Raw genomic sequence first — 25,568 nt, 5'->3', positions numbered from 1 at the left:
TTCCTCTCGCAAAATTACGTGGGAATAGTGCCTCAAAGAATTAATTGCAGCACTTTTCAAAGTCGTCGAAATTTTCGCCAAAAATCCAAAGGGGTAAGCCTTACTTTTTTGGTCATTTTCGGAGCCGAAAATTTCGCGTCTCGGAATCGATTTGTATGACCATTTCTAGAGTAATTCGACCCCCAGGAACTCAGAAAACACATCAAAAACAGCGTAGGACCAGCAGCAGAGAAATGACGATGGAAATTTGCAGTTTTTCGGCCGTAACTTTTCAGCTATCAATCGCAGCGTATTGGGACTGCGCTTAATCGATTCCTCTCGCAAAATTACGTCGGAATAGTGCCTCAAAGAATTTATTGCAGCACTTTCCAAAGTCGTCGAAATTTTTGCCAAAAATCCAAAGGGGTAAGCCTTACTTTTTTGGTCATTTTCGGAGCCGGAAATTTCGCGTCTCGGAATCGATTTGTATGACCATTTCTAGGGTAATTCGACCCCCAGGAACTCAGAAAACACATCAAAAACAGCGTAGGACCAGCAGCAGAGAAATGACGATGGAAATTTGCAGTTTTTCGGCCGTAACTTTTCAGCTATCAATCGCAGCGTATTGGGACTGCGCTTAATCGATTCCTCTCGCAAAATTACGTCGGAATAGTGCCTCAAAGAATTTATTGCAGCACTTTCCAAAGTCGTCGAAATTTTCGCCAAAAATCCAAAGGGGTAAGCCTTACTTTTTTGGTCATTTTCGGAGCCGAAAATTTCGCGTCTCGGAATCGATTTGTATGACCATTTCTAGAGTAATTCGACCCCCAGGAACTCAGAAAACACATCAAAAACAGCTTAGGACCAGCAGCAGAGAAATGACGATGGAAATTTGCAGTTTTTCGCCCGTAACTTTTCAGCAATCAATCGCAGCGTATTGGGACTGCGCTTATTCGATTCCTCTCGCAAAATTACTTCGGAATAGTGCCTCAAAGAATTTATTGCAGCACTTTCCAAAGTCGTCGAAATTTTCGCCAAAAATCCAAAGGGGTAAGCCTTACTTTTTTGGTCATTTTCGGAGCCGAAAATTTCGCGTCTCGGAATCGATTTGTATGACCATTTCTAGAGTAATTCGACCCCCAGGAACTCAGAAAACACATCAAAAACAGCGTAGGACCAGCAGCAGAGAAATGACGATGGAAATTTGCAGTTTTTCGGCCGTAACTTTTCAGCTATCGATCGCAGCGTATTGGAACTGCGCTTAATCGATTCCTCTCGCAAAATTACGTCGGAATAGTGCCTCAAAGAATGTATTGCAGCACTTTCCAAAGTCGTCGAAATTTTCGCCAAAAATCCAAAGGGGTAAGCCTTACTTTTTTGGTCATTTTCGGAGCCGAAAATTTCGCGTCTCGGAATCGATTTGTATGACCATTTCTAGAGTAATTCGACCCCCAGGAACTCAGAAAACACATCAAAAACAGCGTAGGACCAGCAGCAGAGAAATGACGATGGAAATTTGCAGTTTTTCGGCCGTAACTTTTCAGCTATTAATCGCAGCGTATTGGGACTGCGCTTAATTGATTCCTCTCGCAAAATTACGTCGGAATAGTGCCTCAAAGAATTTATTGCAGCACTTTTCAAAGTCGTCGAAATTTTCGCCAAAAATCCAAAGGGGTAAGCCTTACTTTTTTCGTCATTTTCGGAGTCGAAAATTTCTCGTCCCGGAATCGATTTGTATGACCATTTTTAGAGTAATTCGAACCCCAGGAACTCAGAAAACACATCAAAAATAGCGTAGGACCAGCAGCAGAGAAATGACGATGAAAATTTCCAGTTTTTCGGCCGTAACTTTTCAGCAATCAATCGCAGCGTATTGAGACTGCGCTTAATCGATTCCTCTCGCAAAATTACGTTGGAATAGTGCCTCTAAGAATTAATTGCAGCACTTTTCAAAGTCGTCGAAATTTTCGTCAAAAATCCAAAGGGGTATGCCTTACTTTTTTGGTCATTTCCGCAGCCGAAAATTTCTCGTCTCGGAATCGATTCGTATGACCATTTCCAGAGTAATTCGACCCCCAGGAACTCAGAAAACACATCAAAAACAGCGTAGGACCAGCAGCAGAGAAATGACGATGGAAATTTGCACTTTTTCGGCCGTAACTTTTCAGCTATCAATCGCAGCGTATTGGGACTGCGCTTAATCGATTCCTCTCGCAAAATTACGTCGGAATAGTGCCTCAAAGAATTTATTGCAGCACTTCCCAAAGTCGTCGAAATTTTCGCCAAAAATCCAAAGGGGTAAGCTTTACTTTTTTGGTCATTTTCGGAGCCGAAAATTTCGCGTCTCGGAATCGATTTGTGTGACCATTTCTAGAGTAATTCGACCCCCAGGAACTCAGAGAACACATCAAAAACAGCGTAGGACCAGCAGCAGAGAAATGACGATGGAAATTTGCAGTTTTTCGGCCGTAACTTTTCAGCTATCAATCGCAGCGTATTGGGACTGCGCTTAATCGATTCCTCTCGCAAAATTACGTCGGAATAGTGCCTCAAAGAATTTATTGCAGCACTTTCCAAAGTCGTCGAAATTTTTGCCAAAAATCCAAAGGGGTAAGCCTTACTTTTTTGGTCATTTTCGGAGCCGAAAATTTCGCGTCTCGGAATCGATTTGTATGACCATTTCTAGAGTAATTCGACCCCCAGGAACTCAGAAAACACATCAAAAACAGCGTAGGACCAGCAGCAGAGAAATGACGATGGAAATTTGCAGTTTTTCGGCCGTAACTTTTCAGCTATCAATCGCAGCGTATTGGGACTGCGCTTAATCGATTCCTCTCGCAAAATTACGTCGGAATAGTGCCTCAAAGAATTTATTGCAGCACTTCCCAAAGTCGTCGAAATTTTCGCCAAAAATCCAAAGGGGTAAGCCTTACTTTTTTGGTCATTTTCGGAGCCGAAAATTTCGCGTCTCGGAATCGATTTGTGTGACCATTTCTAGAGTAATTCGACCCCCAGGAACTCAGAGAACACATCAAAAACAGCGTAGGACCAGCAGCAGAGAAATGACGATGGAAATTTGCAGTTTTTCGGCCGTAACTTTTCAGCTATCAATCGCAGCGTATTGGGACTGCGCTTAATCGATTCCTCTCGCAAAATTACGTCGGAATAGTGCCTCAAAGAATTTATTGCAGCACTTTTCAAAGTCGTCGAAATTTTCGCCAAAAATCCAAAGGGGTAAGCCTTACTTTTTTCGTCATTTTCGGAGTCGAAAATTTCTCGTCCCGGAATCGATTTGTATGACCATTTCTAGAGTAATTCGAACCCCAGGAACTCAGAAAACACATCAAAAATAGCGTAGGACCAGCAGCAGAGAAATGACGATGAAAATTTCCAGTTTTTCGGCCGTAACTTTTCAGCAATCAATCGCAGCGTATTGAGACTGCGCTTAATCGATTCCTCTCGCAAAATTACGTTGGAATAGTGCCTCTAAGAATTAATTGCAGCACTTTTCAAAGTCGTCGAAATTTTCGTCAAAAATCCAAAGGGGTATGCCTTACTTTTTTGGTCATTTTCGCAGCCGAAAATTTCTCGTCTCGGAATCGATTTGTATGACCATTTCTAGAGTAATTCGACCCCTAGGAAGTCAGAAAACACATCAAAAACAGCGTAGGACCAGCAGCAGAGAAATGACGATGAAAATTTGCAGTTTTTCGGCCGTAACTTTTCAGCTATCAATCGCAGCGTATTGGGACTGCGCTTAATCGATTCCTCTCGCAAAATTACGTCGGAATAGTGCCTCAAAGAATTAATTGCTGCACTTTTTAAAGTCGTCGAAATTTTCGTCAAAAATCCAAAGGGGTATGCCTTACTTTTTTGGTCATTTTCGCAGCCGAAAATTTCTCGTCTCGGAATCGATTCGTATGACCATTTCCAGAGTAATTCGACCCCCAGGAACTCAGAAAACACATCAAAAACAGCGTAGGACCAGCAGCAGAGAAATGACGATGGAAATTTGCAGTTTTTCGGCCGTAACTTTTCAGCTATCAATCGCAGCGTATTGGGACTGCGCTTAATCGATTCCTCTCGCAAAATTACGTCGGAATAGTGCCTCAAAGAATTTATTGCAGCACTTTTCAAAGTCGTCGAAATTTTCGCCAAAAATCCAAAGGGGTAAGCCTTACTTTTTTCGTCATTTTCGGAGTCGAAAATTTCTCGTCCCGGAATCGATTTGTATGACCATTTCTAGAGTAATTCGAACCCCAGGAACTCAGAAAACACATCAAAAATAGCGTAGGACCAGCAGCAGAGAAATGACGATGAAAATTTCCAGTTTTTCGGCCGTAACTTTTCAGCAATCAATCGCAGCGTATTGAGACTGCGCCTAATCGATTCCTCTCGCAAAATTACGTTGGAATAGTGCCTCTAAGAATTAATTGCAGCACTTTTCAAAGTCGTCGAAATTTTCGTCAAAAATCCAAAGGGGTATGCCTTACTTTTTTGGTCATTTTCGCAGCCGAAAATTTCTCGTCTCGGAATCGATTTGTATGACCATTTCTAGAGTAATTCGACCCCTAGGAAGTCAGAAAACACATCAAAAACAGCGTAGGACCAGCAGCAGAGAAATGACGATGAAAATTTGCAGTTTTTCGGCCGTAACTTTTCAGCTATCAATCGCAGCGTATTGGGACTGCGCTTAATCGATTCCTCTCGCAAAATTACGTCGGAATAGTGCCTCAAAGAATTTATTGCAGCACTTTCCAAAGTCGTCGAAATTTTTGCCAAAAATCCAAAGGGGTAAGCCTTACTTTTTTGGTCATTTTCGGAGCCGAAAATTTCGCGTCTCGGAATCGATTTGTATGACCATTTCTAGAGTAATTCGACCCCCAGGAACTCAGAAAACACATCAAAAACAGCGTCGGACCAGCAGCAGAGAAATGACGATGGAAATTTGCAGTTTTTCGGCCGTAACTTTTCAGCTATCAATCGCAGCGTATTGGGACTGCGCTTAATCGATTCCTCTCGCAAAATTACGTCGGAATAGTGCCTCAAAGAATTTATTGCAGCACTTCCCAAAGTCGTCGAAATTTTCGCCAAAAATCCAAAGGGGTAAGCCTTACTTTTTTGGTCATTTTCGGAGCCGAAAATTTCGCGTCTCGGAATCGATTTGTGTGACCATTTCTAGAGTAATTCGACCCCCAGGAACTCAGAGAACACATCAAAAACAGCGTAGGACCAGCAGCAGAGAAATGACGATGGAAATTTGCAGTTTTTCGGCCGTAACTTTTCAGCTATCAATCGCAGCGTATTGGGACTGCGCTTAATCGATTCCTCTCGCAAAATTACGTCGGAATAGTGCCTCAAAGAATGTATTGCAGCACTTTCCAAAGTCGTCGAAATTTTCGCCAAAAATCCAAAGGGGTAAGCCTTACTTTTTTGGTCATTTTCGGAGCCGAAAATTTCGCGTCTCGGAATCGATTTGTATGACCATTTCTAGAGTAATTCGACCCACAGGAACTCAGAAAACACATCAAAAACAGCGTAGGACCAGCAGCAGAGAAATGACGATGGAAATTTGCAGTTTTTCGGCCGTAACTTTTCAGCTATTAATCGCAGCGTATTGGGACTGCGCTTAATTGATTCCTCTCGCAAAATTACGTCGGAATAGTGCCTCAAAGAATTTATTGCAGCACTTTCCAAAGTCGTCGAAATTTTCGCCAAAAATCCAAAGGGGTAAGCCTTACTTTTTTCGTCATTTTCGGAGTCGAAAATTTCTCGTCCCGGAATCGATTTGTATGACCATTTCTAGAGTAATTCGAACCCCAGGAACTCAGAAAACACATCAAAAATAGCGTAGGACCAGCAGCAGAGAAATGACGATGAAAATTTCCAGTTTTTCGGCCGTAACTTTTCAGCAATCAATCGCAGCGTATTGAGACTGCGCTTAATCGATTCCTCTCGCAAAATTACGTTGGAATAGTGCCTCTAAGAATTAATTGCAGCACTTTTCAAAGTCGTCGAAATTTTCGTCAAAAATCCAAAGGGGTATGCCTTACTTTTTTGGTCATTTTCGCAGCCGAAAATTTCTCGTCTCGGAATCGATTTGTATGACCATTTTTAGAGTAATTCGACCCCTAGGAAGTCAGAAAACACATCAAAAACAGCGTAGGACCAGCAGCAGAGAAATGACGATGAAAATTTGCAGTTTTTCGGCCGTAACTTTTCAGCTATCAATCGCAGCGTATTGGGACTGCGCTTAATCGATTCCTCTCGCAAAATTACGTCGGAATAGTGCCTCAAAGAATTTATTGCAGCACTTTCCAAAGTCGTCGAAATTTTTGCCAAAAATCCAAAGGGGTAAGCCTTACTTTTTTGGTCATTTTCGGAGCCGAAAATTTCGCGTCTCGGAATCGATTTGTATGACCATTTCTAGAGTAATTCGACCCCCAGGAACTCAGAAAACACATCAAAAACAGCGTCGGACCAGCAGCAGAGAAATGACGATGGAAATTTGCAGTTTTTCGGCCGTAACTTTTCAGCTATCAATCGCAGCGTATTGGGACTGCGCTTAATCGATTCCTCTCGCAAAATTACGTCGGAATAGTGCCTCAAAGAATTTATTGCAGCACTTTCCAAAGTCGTCGAAATTTTCGCCAAAAATCCAAAGGGGTAAGCCTTACTTTTTTGGTCATTTTCGGAGCCGAAAATTTCGCGTCTCGGAATCGATTTGTATGACCATTTCTAGAGTAATTCGACCCCCAGGAACTCAGAAAACACATCAAAAACAGCGTAGGACCAGCAGCAGAGAAATGACGATGGAAATTTGCAGTTTTTCGGCCGTAACTTTTCAGCTATCAATCGCAGCGTATTGGGACTGCGCTTAATCGATTCCTCTCGCAAAATTACGTCGGAATAGTGCCTCAAAGAATTTATTGCAGCACTTTTCAAAGTCGTCGAAATTTTCGTCACAAATCCAAAGGGGTATGCCTTACTTTTTAGGTCATTTTCGCAGCCGAAAATTTCTCGTCGCGGAATCGATTTGTATGACCATTTCTAGAGTAATTCGACCCACAGGAACTCAGGAAACACATCAAAAATAGCGTAGAACCAGCAGCAGAGAAATGACGATGAAAATTTCCAGTTTTTCGGCCGTAACTTTTCAGCTATCAATCGCAGCGTATCGGGACTGCGCTCAATCGATTCCTCTCGCAAAATTACGTTGGGATAGTGCCTCAAAGAATTAATTGCAGCACTTTTCAAAGTCGTCGAAATTTTCGTCAAAAATCCAAAGGGGTATGCCTTACTTTTCTGGTCATTTTCGCAGCCGAAAATTTCTCGTTTTGGAATCGATTTGTATGACCATTTCTAGAGTAATTCGACCCCCAGGAACTCAGAAAACACATCAAAAACAGCGTAGGACCAGCAGCAGAGAAATGACGATGAAAATTCGCAGTTTTTCGGCTGTAACTTTTCAGCTATCAATCGCAGCGTATTGGGACTTCGCTTAATCGATTTCTCTCGCAAAATTACGTCGGAATAGTGCCTCAAAGAAATAATTGCAGCATTTTTCGAAGTCGTCGAAATTTTCGCCAAAAATCCAAACGGGTAAGCCTTACTTTTTTGGTCATTTTCGGAGCCGAAAATTTCGCGTCTCGGAATCGATTTGTATGACCATTTCTAGAGTAATTCGACCCCCAGGAACTCAGAAAACACATCAAAAACAGCGTCGGACCAGCAGCAGAGAAATGACGATGGAAATTTGCAGTTTTTCGGCCGTAACTTTTCAGCTATCAATCGCAGCGTATTGGGACTGCGCTTAATCGATTCCTCTCGCAAAATTACGTCGGAATAGTGCCTCAAAGAATTTATTGCAGCACTTTCCAAAGTCGTCGAAATTTTCGCCAAAAATCCAAAGGGGTAAGCCTTACTTTTTTGGTCATTTTCGGAGCCGAAAATTTCGCGTCTCGGAATCGATTTGTATGACCATTTCTAGAGTAATTCGACCCCCAGGAACTCAGAAAACACATCAAAAACAGCGTAGGACCAGCAGCAGAGAAATGACGATGGAAATTTGCAGTTTTTCGGCCGTAACTTTTCAGCTATCAATCGCAGCGTATTGGGACTGCGCTTAATCGATTCCTCTCGCAAAATTACGTCGGAATAGTGCCTCAAAGAATTTATTGCAGCACTTTTCAAAGTCGTCGAAATTTTCGTCACAAATCCAAAGGGGTATGCCTTACTTTTTAGGTCATTTTCGCAGCCGAAAATTTCTCGTCGCGGAATCGATTTGTATGACCATTTCTAGAGTAATTCGACCCACAGGAACTCAGGAAACACATCAAAAATAGCGTAGAACCAGCAGCAGAGAAATGACGATGAAAATTTCCAGTTTTTCGGCCGTAACTTTTCAGCTATCAATCGCAGCGTATCGGGACTGCGCTCAATCGATTCCTCTCGCAAAATTACGTTGGGATAGTGCCTCAAAGAATTAATTGCAGCACTTTTCAAAGTCGTCGAAATTTTCGTCAAAAATCCAAAGGGGTATGCCTTACTTTTCTGGTCATTTTCGCAGCCGAAAATTTCTCGTTTTGGAATCGATTTGTATGACCATTTCTAGAGTAATTCGACCCCCAGGAACTCAGAAAACACATCAAAAACAGCGTAGGACCAGCAGCAGAGAAATGACGATGAAAATTCGCAGTTTTTCGGCTGTAACTTTTCAGCTATCAATCGCAGCGTATTGGGACTTCGCTTAATCGATTTCTCTCGCAAAATTACGTCGGAATAGTGCCTCAAAGAAATAATTGCAGCATTTTTCGAAGTCGTCGAAATTTTCGCCAAAAATCCAAACGGGTAAGCCTTACTTTTTTGGTCATTTTCGGAGCCGAAAATTTCGCGTCTCGGAATCGATTTGTATGACCATTTCTAGAGTAATTCGACCCCCAGGAACTCAGAAAACACATCAAAAACAGCGTCGGACCAGCAGCAGAGAAATGACGATGGAAATTTGCAGTTTTTCGGCCGTAACTTTTCAGCTATCAATCGCAGCGTATTGGGACTGCGCTTAATCGATTCCTCTCGCAAAATTACGTCGGAATAGTGCCTCAAAGAATTTATTGCAGCACTTTCCAAAGTCGTCGAAATTTTCGCCAAAAATCCAAAGGGGTAAGCCTTACTTTTTTGGTCATTTTCGGAGCCGAAAATTTCGCGTCTCGGAATCGATTTGTATGACCATTTCTAGAGTAATTCGACCCCCAGGAACTCAGAAAACACATCAAAAACAGCGTAGGACCAGCAGCAGAGAAATGACGATGGAAATTTGCAGTTTTTCGGCCGTAACTTTTCAGCTATCAATCGCAGCGTATTGGGACTGCGCTTAATCGATTCCTCTCGCAAAATTACGTCGGAATAGTGCCTCAAAGAATTTATTGCAGCACTTTTCAAAGTCGTCGAAATTTTCGTCACAAATCCAAAGGGGTATGCCTTACTTTTTAGGTCATTTTCGCAGCCGAAAATTTCTCGTCGCGGAATCGATTTGTATGACCATTTCTAGAGTAATTCGACCCACAGGAACTCAGGAAACACATCAAAAATAGCGTAGAACCAGCAGCAGAGAAATGACGATGAAAATTTCCAGTTTTTCGGCCGTAACTTTTCAGCTATCAATCGCAGCGTATCGGGACTGCGCTCAATCGATTCCTCTCGCAAAATTACGTTGGGATAGTGCCTCAAAGAATTAATTGCAGCACTTTTCAAAGTCGTCGAAATTTTCGTCAAAAATCCAAAGGGGTATGCCTTACTTTTTTGGTCATTTTCGCAGCCGAAAATTTCTCGTTTTGGAATCGATTTGTATGACCATTTCTAGAGTAATTCGACCCCCAGGAACTCAGAAAACACATCAAAAACAGCGTAGGACCAGCAGCAGAGAAATGACGATGAAAATTCGCAGTTTTTCGGCTGTAACTTTTCAGCTATCAATCGCAGCGTATTGGGACTTCGCTTAATCGATTTCTCTCGCAAAATTACGTCGGAATAGTGCCTCAAAGAATTAATTGCAGCATTTTTCGAAGTCGTCGAAATTTTCGCCAAAAATCCAAAGGGGTAAGCCTTACTTTTTTCTTCATTCTCGGAGCCGAAAATTTCTCGTCTCGGAATCGATTTGTATGACCATTTCTAGATTAATTCGACCCCCAGGAACTCAGAAAACACATCAAAAACAGCGTAGGACCAGCGGCAGAGAAATGACGATGAAAATTTTCAGTTTACCGGCCGTAACTTTTCAGCTATCAATCGCAGCGTATTGGGACTGCGCTTAATCGATTCCTCTCGCAAAATTACGTCGGAATAGTGCCCCAAAGAATTGTCGGCGTATTTTGTAGGGGAAAGCGATCAGACTCAGTTCAAAGTCACTGCGATTTCATCCTAAAAAATTGCAGCCCACTGACAAAAAGGATTTGTCGTACTTTTGTGGTTGGTATCCTCATACGATACTCCAAATGCCGTTTTCAAATACCCCAGATTCCACATAGTGAAAAAGGGTCCTATGAATTAATTTTGATGTGAACACTTTTGCGTGATATTCAATCATGCCTTTCCTTCCCGGCTAACTTGTTTTCAGTCCAAAACAAAATGTCAGTTCGATTTCATATGAACTATAATATGTGAAAATGACTCCCATTCCCTTGCATCCATGGTGTAAGACACTGATCTCTATACCTATACACAGATCAGTGTGTAAGGAAACAAGGTGTGTTCTAAATGGAGATGCGCAGTAGCAAAGTCAAGTGATGCTCGCACCTGACGTCACACAACTATAGTTGAATATAAATGTCTTTCACGTGCAGGCACATTCTTAATAGCCGAAGCGGCAGTGGATGCGCGATATCAGACCTTGTTTCCTTACACATGCCTACGTCGGCTTCATTGCCAGTCATTTTCACATAGTTCCTATAGAATCGAGTTAGCATTTAGTTTCGGACCGCAAACAAGTTAGCCGAAAAGTTAAGCCATTGATGATCATTACCGTACACCCCTCGAGGTGGATTCTGATCGTTCAAGGCCACCGATGGCGTCTGCTACGCAGGTTGAATAAATGGTGGCTGACGAAACCGGTGGCCTTGGTCAGAATCTACTTCGGGAGGTATACACGCAATACAATATTTTTTCATCTAGGTGTATGAGAGAAATATTGAACTCTACCGGACGGCCCTCTCTTGGCAACATCTCATGTTTATGTTTCAGGTGTAGATCGTGGAAGTGCCATGAACACATCAATCAGGCCTGTAGTACTGAACCTGTAGAGACTCGTCGCCGCCATTCAGTTGACTTTGGCGGGAAAAAGTTTTAGGTTCATAGCTGTTCCTCGGGGTGCACACAACGAATGCATGGTGAACATAGGAGGTAATACATGTCGTTCCTTCTACCATGCAAAGAATAATGGATCCTGATCAATATTTCGAAGTGAGATCAGATTACCTCTATCTAAGTTGATTCTATGCTCATGTCGGGTTGGTGATTAATCAAGATTAAAAAGAGCGTGTGCAGTGAACATACAAAGGTACCATTTTCTTAAATAACTTTTCAAAACGATGAAAACGATATTACAATCTATGCGCAGCAAATTTCAATTATTATACGAAACCTGAAATAACACTGTTCACGTTCACACGAGCTTATATATTACGTTGACAAAAATTCTCTAAAATATGCATTCTATATTCAAATATAATATATCTTATCAATGCTGCATTACGAACTGAATCTGAAGTGCATACAAACCGAGGTATAGAATCGTACGAGCATATTGAATTTCCTACTTACTCCATCCATGCGCACCACTTGCTACTATTCAACAAGTTTCTTTTAGGATAAAGAGGTATGGGCGATTACCAAGACTTGGGATTATTGCATTATGACGATAACCTGGACTACGAATATCAGTCACGCAATCAAGAACAAGATTTATTCGTTTCTTACGAAAATGCGGACTACGAGTATGAAGATGAATACGACCATCAAGTAAACGACGACCAGAGCCTGAGAAATATTTACAACCGCTGTGTATACCCTACAGTATTTGATGCTTGCAATTACTTAATTCCACTGGTGATAGCTTCCATCATATTCAAGAGTATAACCCAATCTAGTAAGTATCAAATATTGTTATACAACTCGAATGAAAATCGTATTGATAGTCCAATTTTGGTTTATTATTATAGGCTACACACCGCAACGAGGCTTTCATCTAATTTCTGCAGTCATTGGATTCTACGTTGTACAACTGTATGCCGCTGAATGTTTGTACTTGTTGATTACCCTGATTACCTTATCGTACCTGGTTTTTTGTTTGCCTGGTCGGTATGAGAGAAGGCTAACTATCAGTTTGCTATGCTTTGGTGTAATATTGTACGGGTAGGTGAAATGGATAGAACATGTTAACTGGAATCATTCAAGTTGGACACATGTGATTGTAGGAGGGGTTTGACATGCTTTTTAACCATTTGACGCAGCGAAAGATGGATGAAACCAGCATTCTGGCACAAAATACGTGGCGTTACCATGATTGCTTCTATGAAGGCGGTGAGCGTCGCAATGGAATCTGACATTTCTCCATCACCTAGTCTCCTGGAATACACAGGATATATGCTGTGCCCACCCACCTGCCTTTTCGGGCCCTGGGTTTCCTACAAAGATTATGCCACCCTGTATCGTGTTAACCAGTGGGTAAGGTACATTATCTGTTTTACTTATGTACTAGTTTTGAAGGTGCATATCGGTATGTCAATGCTTATGCATTTGTTGCAGAGTTTACGAAGGATTCTCATAGCTCTTGGATATTTGACGCTCGCATTTGCATTTCTAAGCATATCGAATTGCTGGGCTGAATGGATTTTTCCGGATTCCGTATGGAGGTCAGCGCTGAGTCACAACTCAGATGAAACAACTTCTTCCCCTTTGTTTGATACCAATGCTCATTGAAAGAAATGTGTTTTAGATGGATTGTGGCATACAGAGAGGCATTGTGCTTCCGATCTTCGCACTACTTCATATCCTATACATCCGGGGGCTTGGCTTTGCTAGGAGGATTCTCCTCGACCACAGCTACTGTAACAAAACCCAGATCAGTCGAGCTACCGCACTCTCTTGTCCAAGTCGTTGTTCATTGGAATATCCCCATGCATAATTGGCTGAAAACATGTGAGCGACGATGAAATCAGTTTTCGTCAACACTTTCGATCGCCAGAGCAGATAATTAATTTGCATATCATTCATGATTTAGATGTATTTCGACACAGCCGTGAACATTTTGGTCAGTTCGGAGCAGTCTTCCTCACCTACGCAGTCAGTTCTCTTCTCCATGGTTTCAACTTCCAGCTAGCCGCCGTCCTTCTAAGCCTTGGGTTCTACACATATGTCGAATACCAGTTAAGGCAGGAACTTGCTCGTACTTTCGATGCTTGCATTGCCGCTAGACGTTGCAGCGGCCACAAATGTATACACAAACGAACCACAGCCAACTGTTGGTGGGTTTTGGTGATAAATATTTTATTCTCTGCATTGGCCATGTTCCATCTGGCTTACTTGGGACTGATGTTCGATACATCTGAACAACAAGAGACGGGATATAGTTACTCGCATGCAATGGAGAAGTGGTCCAGTCTCAGCTTTGCTAGCCACTGGGTCGTACTTGCCACATATTTCGCCTATTTTATGATTAAATAATGAATGATACCTCTATTTTATTTGTGCATCAACTTTCGAGAGAGCGGGAACAACTTATCCCTTCAAGGTTGCTGAATGTAACGTTTTTGCCATTGTTAGCACTATGTGTGTGTGTCCATACGTACTTACCATTTCAAGCACTTACAACCTGTTATTACAAAGCAAAGATCCAATGTATCAGGGAGTAAATACGGTTTTTAAATTCCTTAATTTCAGAAAAATAATCATTGCGATGATTTATTCATATTTGTAATTACAAATATCTTATCGTTACTCATAAGTTAACGCTGTAGCTGTAAATATTGCAGCTGCGCGAACAACACAACATTGATCAAGTAATTGTGAAGATGCCACCGACCTTGGATTTTATATTTTCTAAAATAGCCATACTCTATCTGACAGTTTGTATTTTATATTCGTAAATAAATTTTTACGCTTTTACAATAAAATAAAAAATGAACTATACTTATGTCATCCCATTTCATGTGACGTATTTTTTCAATTATACCTTGCAGAACTAAAATGACGGATCTCTACAAAGAATTCACTACAATGTGATCCCTAATTGATAAAAAAAACACACTTTCCGATTGTTATGAATAATAATACAGCAGGTAAATGTTTAGCGTTAACTAAATTTCGAGGTCCAATACATTTGGGTGCTTTGTACTTATATATAAGAAGTAGTACGACGTGAAATGAAAATGTCGCTACTAGGGTAAAATGGAACAGTAGTTTGAAAAAAAAAACTACTGGGAATTGATTATTTTTTAAATCGATCAGTTTCTCATGATGAAACTATTGGGATCGATGAAATTTATGAATTTGAATCCTTCATGTTTCCTAGAGTATTAACTTCATGCTGACTATGATGCAATGACACTGTTGCAGAACATACCTATTCTGATTCAGTGTTGCACTTGGGGTCCACTCACTTTAAAACTACCTTAGTTATATTTCGGTCATCTTCCACAATAGGAAAATACATGCGATTCAAATTGGAACAGAGAATAATTTGAAACAAGGTCAGTGCACTGTGATTGGTGAAAGTCGTCAATAAGTAGTTCAGGATGAAATGATAGTACGACTGATTTAACATTTGCATCTCACCAGAAAAAAGATCGTAGTATGTCGAGCAAAGAAGTAAGTTTCCAGTTTATAATTAATTTAAAAATCATTGACAAAATTCTTGAAAATGTTACACATAATTAGAGGGTGAAAAAAATAAAATAAAATAAAAGAGTAAACCTACATTAGTAAAATAAGTCTTTGTGTTACTATAAAATCGATAAACTTTACTGCGTTCAGCAAGTGTTGATGTATCAAACCTACTATTAATTTGTTTAACTGTAATTATGATATCAATTGTACAATTCTCTACAGAAGGATTTTTTCAATGTTACATCAAGGATAAAACTATTGGTTGGTTCCTTGTAAGTATATATAAAATACCTAGCCATTTTCAAAGACGAATATGTCAGTCAACTTATATTTTCAGTTGTTCGTACACTCGTAGCCTGCGTCGTGACTCTGAGCTCGTACATTTGTAGAATAATTTCGTTTCACCGTAAAGTTAGCACTTTCCACCCTCTATATGTATCTACTTATCTATCTTTCTTCCTCCCTCTCCTTGTTGGCACTAGGATGATGAAGTTTCTTGTACTCAGCTATGATAAAAGACGGGCCAACGCCTGTCATAGAGCTCTCAATTGTTTCAACTCTTATTAAATCTATTTTAAAACGGTTAATATGATTCTCAGTACATTCGTACAATGACCGCGACTCTAATATAATATAATATAATATAATATAATATAATATAATATAATAGCTCAGTATTTCAATAATAATTAACAATCAAATTTATTACAGCACGGGTCATCGAAATGTACGGACAGTGTGAATATAACTATAAGTAAGCGAGCAGTGAATAATTGTTGTTCTCATTCTTGTGTAAAATTGTTAGTAAATTGAATATAGATTGCCGTCAGTAATCTATGTTTAATTACGACTATTCTTGGGTTTAAGAATGGTATCGCAAGTCGGAGTAATAAGCTTCACATCTTGGATGTGCAGTTTTCTAAGAAACATCCCCGCCTGCGAAACCATGTTTGAAAAATCACCTTACATACGTACATTGTATACATATATGTATGTAGGACTATCTCCGAAGCAGACCAATTCACCGAGTCTTGTATTATTCACTGTAAGTTTGCCTCTACCTTAATTGCGAATGGCCAGCTCCAAAACAATATTCATGATGTGACAAAATGCCGTGTTTTGTCATTTAATATACTACACATACTAATGGATGGTAGGCTCAATCTAGTGTTCGCGTGTCATTCGCGTGAAGAGATTGTAACAATTAGCTGACTGAAGCGGATTAAAATTGTTATACGTAATAAAAATGAGAAGCTAGGAGATAAAATTACAGATAAGAGATTAGTCACAAGGATGAAAACCATGACCAAACCGCGAGATCCAGTTGTGGGGGGGGGGGGGGGGGGGGCAAACCGGTCGTGATAAGAGCATGATGGTCGTGAATCGTTGGTTACTACACCATACGCACGGGACATCGGAACCTCAGCACGATGAGATCTGTGTTCTTCGTTTGATGCTTGAACCTCGGTTACATTGTCGACGTGGTGATACTTATCTCACTGGACGATGGGATTTAGGCGGCGAGATCTCCTACGTTGGCGAGATATATGGATGTCCGCCCTATCGTCTCTGACATCTCTGAGAATATCGGTTAGTCATCTGACAAATGCTGTTTTGTAACTTTTTGTTGTGCGCGCGCTGTAAGACACAGAAAGAAACGGGAATTTGTCTGTTAGCCACCGGACATGACAGTGAGCGATTTATGGTGTTTTAGTTTTTTTTTTAGACATCAACGGTAATGTTGCCGGTAGGTGAAATGTTACCAAATGGTGAATGTGCAGAGGTGTTAATTGAATCATATGAAGGGCAATCGAGTCATGTTACGACTACGTCTCTAACACTGTTAGTTGGACATACTTGTGTTCTTTGCAGCACAGAAGCTAAAGCGTTAATGGTTAAAAAAAAGTCAAGATAACTAATAAAACAACAAAATCGATGTCCCTGGCAAAGCTATCATCATCTGCAGTATGACAAACAACATTTGGTAGAAATAATAATCGAATGTGCAAAGAAACGAACAGGAAGGACAAATATGTCTGGACGTTAAAGCGTCGCACTTACTGTCTCAGAGAATGATATCGTGTGACACGATCCGCTGATCGCAGAATCATATTCATGCCCGGTTGTTGGGGCTGCAGAGCCCCGCGGTTTGTAGTTGCAACAGCAGCGCGAGCTTCGGTAACACACGAAGCCCTGACACTGGACCTTGTAACTGGCTTTGATACAGAACTGGAAGTTACTGGACTCGTTGAATCCACGTCGTTGTTGACATTGTTGCTGTTGTTGTTGTTGTTGATGTGATTTCGATTGTTGTTCATACTACGAATCTGTGTCGTTGCTTTTGAATTGATACGGCGTACACTTGATTCGCAGTTGTTAGTGACCAGCCAACTATTTCTACAATAACCCAAGAAGATGAAAAATCGTCTTTCTAATATAAATCTCTATTTAGCATCCTAAACGTCCTGCATAGTAAATTCCCACAAAGATTCAAGTGCCATAGGAAGGACCACCTTGTTACCAGAGAAGTTATAAAAAAAGGTATCTTTGAAATACGAACCTCTTTACAATCGTTGTGGTAGTCGCACGGCCGAGGAGCCGCTTGGGTACTTCTTTGTCCTTGTTACTAACCAAGCCGGCGGTTCCCTTCTGACTCCTTGTTTGAAGCAAAGGTCCCAGGTAAGGACTAATAGGGAGGATAACCGTGTGAGTTGTAAGTAGCGATCTTTGGCAAAATGGTACTTACTGTGCAACAGTCGAGGGGCTCGATATACCGCCCAGAGACGATTGACAAGAAGGTATGATGCTGCGTCGTGATGCTTTTATCTGATTCAACTTGTCGCCTTGAGTCAAAACTGAGATTTTTGGTACAACGATGCCTGGAAGCGGCCCAGGATCGTCAAGTTTTATACCGTCGACTCGGTGCATGATGCCTGAGACATTGTCTTGAACTAAACGCGAATTTCGCAGGCCAGATAAGGACAATCCACCGGGTCTTCCAGCCACTGAATATATCCCAAACTGATGTACCGGATTTCCGTTCTCAGGATGCAGCGGTACCTTCAGTAAGGAATGAAGGTAGGCTTCTTTTCTAGAGTATTAAAATATTTGTCTTGAATTACAGGTTCTCCTGAAAATATAAAATATATCAGGAGGAACTCACTCCTCGAGCCAGTGTTGCTGGTGGCCGATCACTGAACCAGGTCTACATATTCTGATCCATGCAATGGTTTCCCGAGCTGTAAGATGGTAATGTTTCATGATATAGCAGCCGATAAGGGATCCTGTTCTACCAAGACCAGCCTTGCAGTGTACCGCGACAGCACCAGGTGCAGTTTCAGCTATTTTCAGAAACTGTTGCATTATAGAATTAGTGGGCGTCGAACCATCTATGAAGAACAGCTCCTTGTGGTCGAATCCAGCTTCGACAAATCTAGAGGCTTCGTAAATTTTCTTATTGAGCCGAACGATCGTCGAAACGTTGTTACGACGAAAGTATGCAAAGTAAGATTCCGGAGCATGTAGGGGATACCCTGTAGCAGACGCAGAATTAGTTAATTTTCCATTTGGGATGTAGGGAAGCTCAAGGTTACGAGTGAAAACTAACCGTTTTCAATTTTCGTTTTAGCATGGGGTCCGCAAAACGCGATAAACTTTCCTGGAACTATCCAATTCATGTCACCGTTTTCTACGCGTTCAAAGTACTCGTACTCCTCCCGGTGAAAATCACGAAAATTGAAAAATCCCAAAGAGTAGCACTTGTGGATGGCACGGAGGCATTCTTTCAACGATATCTGGTAGCAAGGTGGACCCAGAGAGGCATCTCGAAACATTATGAATGGCGGACTCGTCGGGCTGGCTATCAAAATGTCATAGGCTTCTTCAGCGGTACGTTTCCAATATATTATCTGGAGAATGGCAATACACGTATCGTAAAAAGTTATTTCAAATTAGTAGGAATGAGCAAAATACCTCGTCGGCTAGAATATAAGGTAACTGACCACATAGCTAGCGATAAGAAATGCAGCGTTTACTCGCTTCTGAGGGTCCATCACAGTGTAGTGGACAATTTTCTTCTTGCTTAGAGTGATCGCCTTCAGTTTCTTGTTCACTTTCTGACAATAACGATGAAGCATTGCAAGATTCAAGGGTCCAAAGTCAGCGTAGAAGTTCTCGTAGATGAGTTCGTCATCGATACTGAAGTAGTGGGTGTTAGAGGTGCTTCGAGGTTTCACCGTTGTCCTCAGCGTAACAAAGTATAACCGATCTGCAACACGGATCTCTTTAGCCTGTAAAAGGGGGAGAAGAGAATTGGTGTTAAGGAATTCGAGATACCCTTCAAGAACTCTGCTGCACAGACTAGCACCTCATTGGAATCCTCCATTTTTTGCTGTCAACCTGCAACGAAGAAACTTTAAGTTAGGTGTGGGGGAATGAAATATAACTCGATACTCCTATCCCCATATACATATAATTGGTATTAGGATGAGAAGTAATTATAAAGTGGAATTCATTTCTGAAAAGTCGAGGTTGTGGGCAGAAACTGGAGGTAAGCTGGATTCCGTTACCCACGCCAATGACGATTGTCACGGGTGTCGTACGTGAATTCGAATTTATCGCGGAAGATTTGCGTGTCGAAACAAACGCCTCCGTTAGTGGCTCTAATTTTTAATCATTGATTTTCACTCACTTAGTTTACTAATCGCCGACCGCGAGTGTAAATATAAACACCGCAGTGACAGGATAAGAGAGAAAGAAGGAGAAACTGAAAGAGAGAGAGAGAAGGGAATGTAGAGTAGGAAGGCAGCGGAGTCGAGTGGTGTGGGCGGGAGAAGCTTGTGGTTACGACGGTAACCGCCAGGGCGAGACTGGTTCCCGAAGCAGGCAGAGTGCTTTGCAGCCTTTGCACCCAGAGCGTGTGTGTGTGTGTGTGTGTGTATGTATGCATGGGTTATGTGTTACATAACCTCTGGCGTATACCCCTATACTCTGGTATCTCCAGTCAAAACTAACAAGTGTATCCTCTATTCTTGATTGGCCGATATGTTTCCTCCTAGCCAATCAAGTGCAGCGTGAGAGAGACAGAGTAGCCCTAAATATCTATAGGTAGAGATCATGTCTCTGATACTTGTTTCAGACAGAACTCGATCGTTCGTTACAGAACTCTTAACTCCCTAAGAGCGTTGTAGACGTGGTCTAGGCGTAGTTCGCTTTACAATTAGTGTGGTCTTAGTTCTCGTTATGAGTTCACTTTTAATGTGCATGCATGTCGCTACCTTTTTTTCTATCATTTGCTTCCTTCATAAATTTGCTCTTTGTACTACTTCTGACACGGATGTGTATATATGGCTTGCACGTTACATGCACGTATACCATCTTTGTATGTATGTGTGTATGTATGTATGCATATATTTACACCTATATACAGCTGTTCCGTGTTTCTTTCCTCTATTCATTTAGTTTGTAACATTATCCAATATTGCTATGGATAAGTAAATATACTATTCTATTCTATTGTCTCATCACATCGGCTACATTTTACGCGGGGTCGATGGGATGAGTATCTCCCTTCGGTAGTATAATACTATATCACGGTGGATAACATTTTTTCTTCAATGGTGCAGCGCATGTGCAGTAGCTACTAGTTCCAGTCTAGATAACGGTGGGCTCACACCTTAGAGCATATCACGCAAGCGCGGTCGAGCGGTAACCAATCAAAATGCAAGAAATCTAGCGAACACTATTCTTCAGGCTTTTAATTTGTTGCCGCTCGACCGCACTCCGTGCTGCCGCGCGTTTGTGAGCTAGCCATTTCAGTGGTTCGGTTGCGTAGAGTCGCACATTTTCAAGATGGTTTCTATTGGACTCACAGCCAAATATGGTCTGCTCAGAACGGAATGAACACTATGAACCAACATGTGTCTACCGCAACAACAAGTCTCATCTTCTTTCATCATGGCAGTGAGGAATAGAGTCCCTTTGACCAGAGTCTTGCCACCGCGTGACCTATTTTCATTGGCTGCTCGAATTCGATACTAATGGCGAACTTTTATGGCAGAATGAACAATCGAAACGAGTGCAGACTTAAACATGCTTTTAATCTACAAATTCGTTTATCGTATCGATTGAGATCACAGGAATTGTGATGATTATCTTACTCCGAATACCACAGATTATATGGAAATATATTATTTCTGAAGCTGTAACACCACGCCGTCGGCGGGAAAAGTCGTTCGGATTACGAAAATGGGTACTGACCAAACGGAATGATGCTCCGCTTCGAAACCCATGTGATTAGGTCAATGGATCTCAATTACATTTTTGTTCGAAGAATTTACAAATCCAGGATTGATTATTAAAAGTGCGAAAAAATGGAGGAAATGCAAAAGCGAGATGCAGCAGCTGATAGCGTATTCGGACTGCACACAATCGATTCCTCTCGCAAAACTACGTCGATATAGCGCATCAAGGAATTACTTTAAATATTTCTCAAAGTTGCTCAGATTTCGACTGAAAAAACCCAAAGGGGTTAGCCTTGCTTTTTTGCGATTCTCAGAGATCGGAAATTTTTGATTTCCTTTTCATCACTGGAACCAGAATCAAAATCCGTCTCCTGAAGCAGGGCTTTGATAAGCCATATTTTTTTTGCACATACATCGTTATTCCGTATAAGACAACTTTGCTGCATAACGATCGGCTGATAGGCAGTCTAAAAACAATAATTGATCGAACCCTACGTAACAATGCATGTGTATCTGCTGATTTGTGTTACATACAAGAACAAATAAAAACGAAATCTCGACACAGACACGAGATGCTGCAATTAAAAGGTACCTAAATGCAGATATAATGTACGGGAAAGGCAGTGGGAAAAAGTATCAAGACAATGTGTCTTAGATACTTGTATCTGTATAGATACTTCCCAACGCTATTGTATACGGTACATGGATAAATTAGTTGATTTTATCGCGATTTCTTAACCCTTTCAGTCACAGAAACCACTATAGTGGCACCCTTCTTGGTCTTCTTTCTCGCATTTTTTTATACTTCATGCAAAATCTCGAATTTTTTTGCATTTTCAGATAACAAAATACCTAAACTTTGGGATTATTAGGATTTTTCGTGAATCCACAATAGTTTATAATTGTTATGAATTAATATATGCAAAAAAAAACGTGTCTTTGTGAATGTAATTAGTTAGCGGAGAAATTTGGTAATAAACGTATACTAAAAACGCTTGGAATTCATTGATTGACAAACAGAGATCTTAGGATGGCCTTCAAATTTCCAAAATTCAATGCATAGAGGTGGTTTTCGCCATCCTTAAGGGTGCATATAGTATACTGTAGAGTATTGGGGGATGCACCTATTTTCGGTCTAAAATTGTACTGTCTCAAAATAAATATTCATATAAACCTCATTCAAGAACACTGCGTCTGAAACAACAAACGACCCCGTTTTCAGCCCATTTCAAGGGGTTTTTTATAGTTGTATTAAATTTTTTACATCAAATTTGGATTCAGTGTCCAAAAATATATAGGAAACGTATAAGTGTGCCTTTCCGTACAAAAAAATAAATAAATAAATAGCGAGAAAAAAGGGACTAAAAAAATGAACGCACTTTCAGCAGTTAGGGCGATCTGAAAATGCTCAGAGCTAGCTAATAAATTATAATCGAACGCATTTTGAGACGCTGTCCCCTTACCGGTTGATGTAACGCCAGTTCCAGTTCCAATAGTACCCAATTCACTAATGACGATCCACTACGCATCCAACTTGTAGCAAATGGGTACAGCTTAAACCGCAATAATTGAAACGTAACTCCTCGTTCGGTTTGAAATGTGAAAAAGACAAAGAGTAATTTAGTGAAACCAAAACAAGTACTAAAAATATATTTTACAATATTCTGTACAAAGATCATTAAAAATTAGTATTTTCATGCATGTCCATACATAACGTATTAAATATTATATCATATTATATTATCGAGGTGACTTTTCCACGATTGTAAATCAACAGATATTACGATTTATGTAAATATTATCGTACGGCGTCACCAATTTGTAGTATACAGTATATTCATCAATTCGATTACGAATCGACAACTAGAATGAAAAGTCACCCAAAAAAAAAAAAACACCTCCGTGTCAGCTGCTGCGGAAGCTGGCGAGTGATACAATTTTTTTGTGATAATTGTAGTTTCCCCAGCAGATGCAAATATAATTTAAGAAACATACAGTATAATTAAAATTAAGTTACGTGCCCAAGCACATACGCTTGCATGCGTAATAGTATCATTCGGTTTGACGCTGGATGCTGTGGGGCAGATTCTTGGTCAATGACAACGGGTGTAACACAGGGAACTGCTCTGCGCGTCAGAAAAACGAACAGACCTATCATACATACAAAATGGGTCCGATATTGCCCTTTGTTCTTATCTTTCCTACTTTTGTGACAAATAATTACACTGCATTGAATAAACAATTAAGTTGTTGCAAACCGATAAAGAAAAAATCAGCAAACCACAAGTATAACTATAATCAACAGATTTCGTTGCATAATTATTGTCGTTAGGAACCACATTTCGTGTGTTTACTCTACACGACAATGTAAGCCTAATTTTTAATATTTAAATTTAAACCACTGTATCGGAGAACCAGCCAGACTTGACCAAAGTTCATTTTACCGTACGATTATTAAAATAAAAAAACTTAAATGCAGAAATATCTATACACGTAATAGTATCGATGTATGTGGTATATGCATACAGAAACACGGATGATATATAGATACAAAACGTACTTATACGTATATTAACACCAGTTGCCTTGTTACCAGGCAAAAAAAAAAATTCATTGTCAAATTGCCTGTGCACAGAGATAGATGCAAGGACGAATAGATGATACAATGCACTGCAGTGTTGTAATGTTACTTATCGGTAATGACAATTACATTTTTCGATTGATTTCATTTTCGTTTCAAACTTTGAAACTGCGCACTTTCGCATCCAATAAACTTTTTAAAATATATATGTATGTATATATGTATACATACCTACATGTACATGTACACATGTATGCATAAAACGTTGATTGAAAAGAACTGTTATCATAATAAAAGTCTATTTACATTGCAAGACAGATATGTTGAGATAATATTGAAGATGATCATAATCATAGAATACTCGCCATGAATATCTCCGAAAGATGACTGGTTGCAACACTTGAGACTACCCCCGTAATGAATAAATAGCCGACTTGAGGATCTATGCATGGTATGAAATATTTTTTGTCAAGCGAGCTACTTCTTTTAAAATTACCTACTCCGAATGTGATCATTACGAGAAATTTGGTACCATAAATACAGGCTAATTAAAACCAAGGTAAAAAAGTTAAAGTCGATGGTCCAGCGATGGTAAGGGCATTCTATGAAAAAAAACACGGTGCAGCATTTACAGTTTAAACAGTAACAGATCAACAGTAAGCCGAAATTGAATTCGCCAATCGGTACGAATTTGCTTTGATTCGTAGTCATACTCAAGCCGTTATCCGTATATTTACGAAGTGATCAAATACGATAATTATTCATTATATCTGGCAAAGAATGGACAGTTTTTTTTACTTGTGAATGAAGTCTTTCACATTAAAACAAACAAAAACTTGCAGAAAATTCACTCTGCTGATGGTCCACTGAAGTTCCAACAATTGGAACGGCTGTTCCATGGAAAAGTCCAACTTTCTGAAGACTCTGTTTGAGATATGACTGATTTTTCTCATCCGATTGCAAAGGACATGTACGAAATATTGATTTAAAGTTTTGGTACAACAGCATTGTTGATCGTTTAAGCGAATGATATAGGTACAGGTGGTTGCCGCGTTACCGCCCCACTAAAATACCCAAGTTGAACCGTCAACGACGGCTGACATAATATTTCATAAATGTAGTGTACGTGAAGAAGGTCTTTGCACTATAATAATTCCACATAACCAACAATGACTAGTTTTAAATATGATGCATCAAACTCCTATTTAACATGGTTGCATAATTTTTATTCCAATTACTTATATACGTATCGTGACTGATTGATTTTATATATTCTGTTCCAGAAAATGTTCTCTCAACAGGTGTGTTTTCATTTGTTCCGTTTGATTTCCGTTCATCTTGCGAACGAGAAGTAACCAGTCTATGCACAAAACAGTCGTTTTTTGCAAAATAAAATATGCGTTCATTTCATTTGATTAAAAAATCTGAGATTCAATGAAGTAAGATATTCGAAAATAAATACAAAACTTGATACAAGCGGCATCATAATCTGTTAGCGGTTTAGACCATTTATGCGTACATGCAGGATCATCAACGTCAGCCGGCAATCTTTGAATAAGTCGCTTCCTTGGAAGAAGAAAGAAATGTTGTGATTCAAAACGTTCAAAGTTGTTCATGTTCAAAAATGAGAGCCGTCTTTCAGAAATTAGCCAGTGTCGTGCACCTAAGCTACCTGCGTGTGCAGGTGTAAAGATTCTAATCGCACCTCATTTGTGAACAAGAGCTTGAAAACTACTTGTACCTCGTACTTTTTTGCTCCTGCAAGGTTTCGACGAATTCAAGGATCGACGGTCATTGTTGATCATCCGGTATATTGTATACCGACTCTATGAATTTTCACTCAAACTTATTGGGCAACGTGTATTGAGGAGAGTTGAGTTGATTAA

General features: G+C 40.3%; 2 protein-coding genes across 7 annotated transcripts; one reads left to right on the top strand and one right to left on the bottom strand.

Moving 5' to 3' along the window:
• Window positions 1-11,388: 11,388 nt before the first annotated feature.
• Window positions 11,389-13,737, top strand: LOC124410849 (protein-serine O-palmitoleoyltransferase porcupine). Its single transcript, XM_046889528.1, has 7 exons — window positions 11,389-11,533; window positions 11,843-12,121; window positions 12,195-12,387; window positions 12,486-12,699; window positions 12,781-12,887; window positions 12,971-13,173; window positions 13,256-13,737. Exons 2-7 carry the CDS (start codon window positions 11,854-11,856, stop codon window positions 13,696-13,698), a joined length of 1,428 nt encoding a protein of 475 aa, XP_046745484.1. The 5' UTR covers window positions 11,389-11,533; window positions 11,843-11,853; the 3' UTR covers window positions 13,699-13,737.
• Window positions 13,738-13,908: 171 nt separating this feature from the next.
• On the bottom strand, window positions 13,909-19,633 carry LOC124410845 (dual specificity protein phosphatase CDC14C-like). Of its 6 annotated transcripts, XR_006929627.1 has the most exons (10): window positions 19,550-19,633; window positions 19,195-19,257; window positions 18,861-19,126; window positions 18,467-18,767; window positions 18,023-18,392; window positions 17,606-17,950; window positions 17,420-17,545; window positions 16,921-17,256; window positions 16,268-16,437; window positions 13,909-15,337 (listed from the first exon to the last, which is right to left on the bottom strand). XR_006929627.1 is itself a non-coding variant. In XM_046889522.1 (9 exons), exons 2-9 carry the CDS (start codon window positions 19,241-19,243, stop codon window positions 15,307-15,309), a joined length of 1,824 nt encoding a protein of 607 aa, XP_046745478.1. In that variant the 5' UTR covers window positions 19,244-19,257; window positions 19,550-19,633; the 3' UTR covers window positions 13,909-15,306. The 6 variants fall into 6 exon arrangements, 5 of the variants coding, with proteins under 5 accessions (XP_046745478.1, XP_046745477.1, XP_046745474.1 ...); XM_046889522.1 differs by lacking the exon at window positions 16,268-16,437; XM_046889521.1 differs by lacking the exon at window positions 13,909-15,337 and having other exon boundaries at window positions 15,397-16,497.
• Window positions 19,634-25,568: the final 5,935 nt, after the last annotated feature.

This window comes from Diprion similis, chromosome 10 (assembly GCF_021155765.1).
Source record: "Diprion similis isolate iyDipSimi1 chromosome 10, iyDipSimi1.1, whole genome shotgun sequence".
Taxonomy (NCBI): Eukaryota; Metazoa; Arthropoda; class Insecta; order Hymenoptera; family Diprionidae; genus Diprion; species Diprion similis.
Note: the sequence above shows the minus strand (reverse complement) of the source record. Positions and strands in the feature narration are given on the sequence as shown.

What these genes read in the sequence shown, in the direction of transcription:
- LOC124410849 (XM_046889528.1), top strand. Translation starts at nt 11,854, where the DNA reads ATGGGCGATTACCAAGACTTGGGATTATTGCATTATGACGATAACCTG. An exon ending in CAAGAGTATAACCCAATCTA is followed by an intron (nt 12,122 to 12,194) that starts GTAAGTATCAAA and finishes TTATTATTATAG; the next exon opens with GCTACACACCGCAACGAGGC. An exon ending in TGTATCGTGTTAACCAGTGG is followed by an intron (nt 12,700 to 12,780) that starts GTAAGGTACATT and finishes CATTTGTTGCAG; the next exon opens with AGTTTACGAAGGATTCTCAT.
- LOC124410845 (XM_046889518.1), bottom strand. Translation starts at nt 19,243, where the DNA reads ATGGAGGATTCCAATGAGGTGCTAGTCTGTGCAGCAGAGTTCTTGAAG. An exon ending in CAGCAACACTGGCTCGAGGA is followed by an intron (nt 17,951 to 18,022) that starts GTGAGTTCCTCC and finishes TTAATACTCTAG; the next exon opens with AAAAGAAGCCTACCTTCATT. An exon ending in CGATATCATTCTCTGAGACA is followed by an intron (nt 16,438 to 16,920) that starts GTAAGTGCGACG and finishes CGATATTCTCAG; the next exon opens with AGATGTCAGAGACGATAGGG.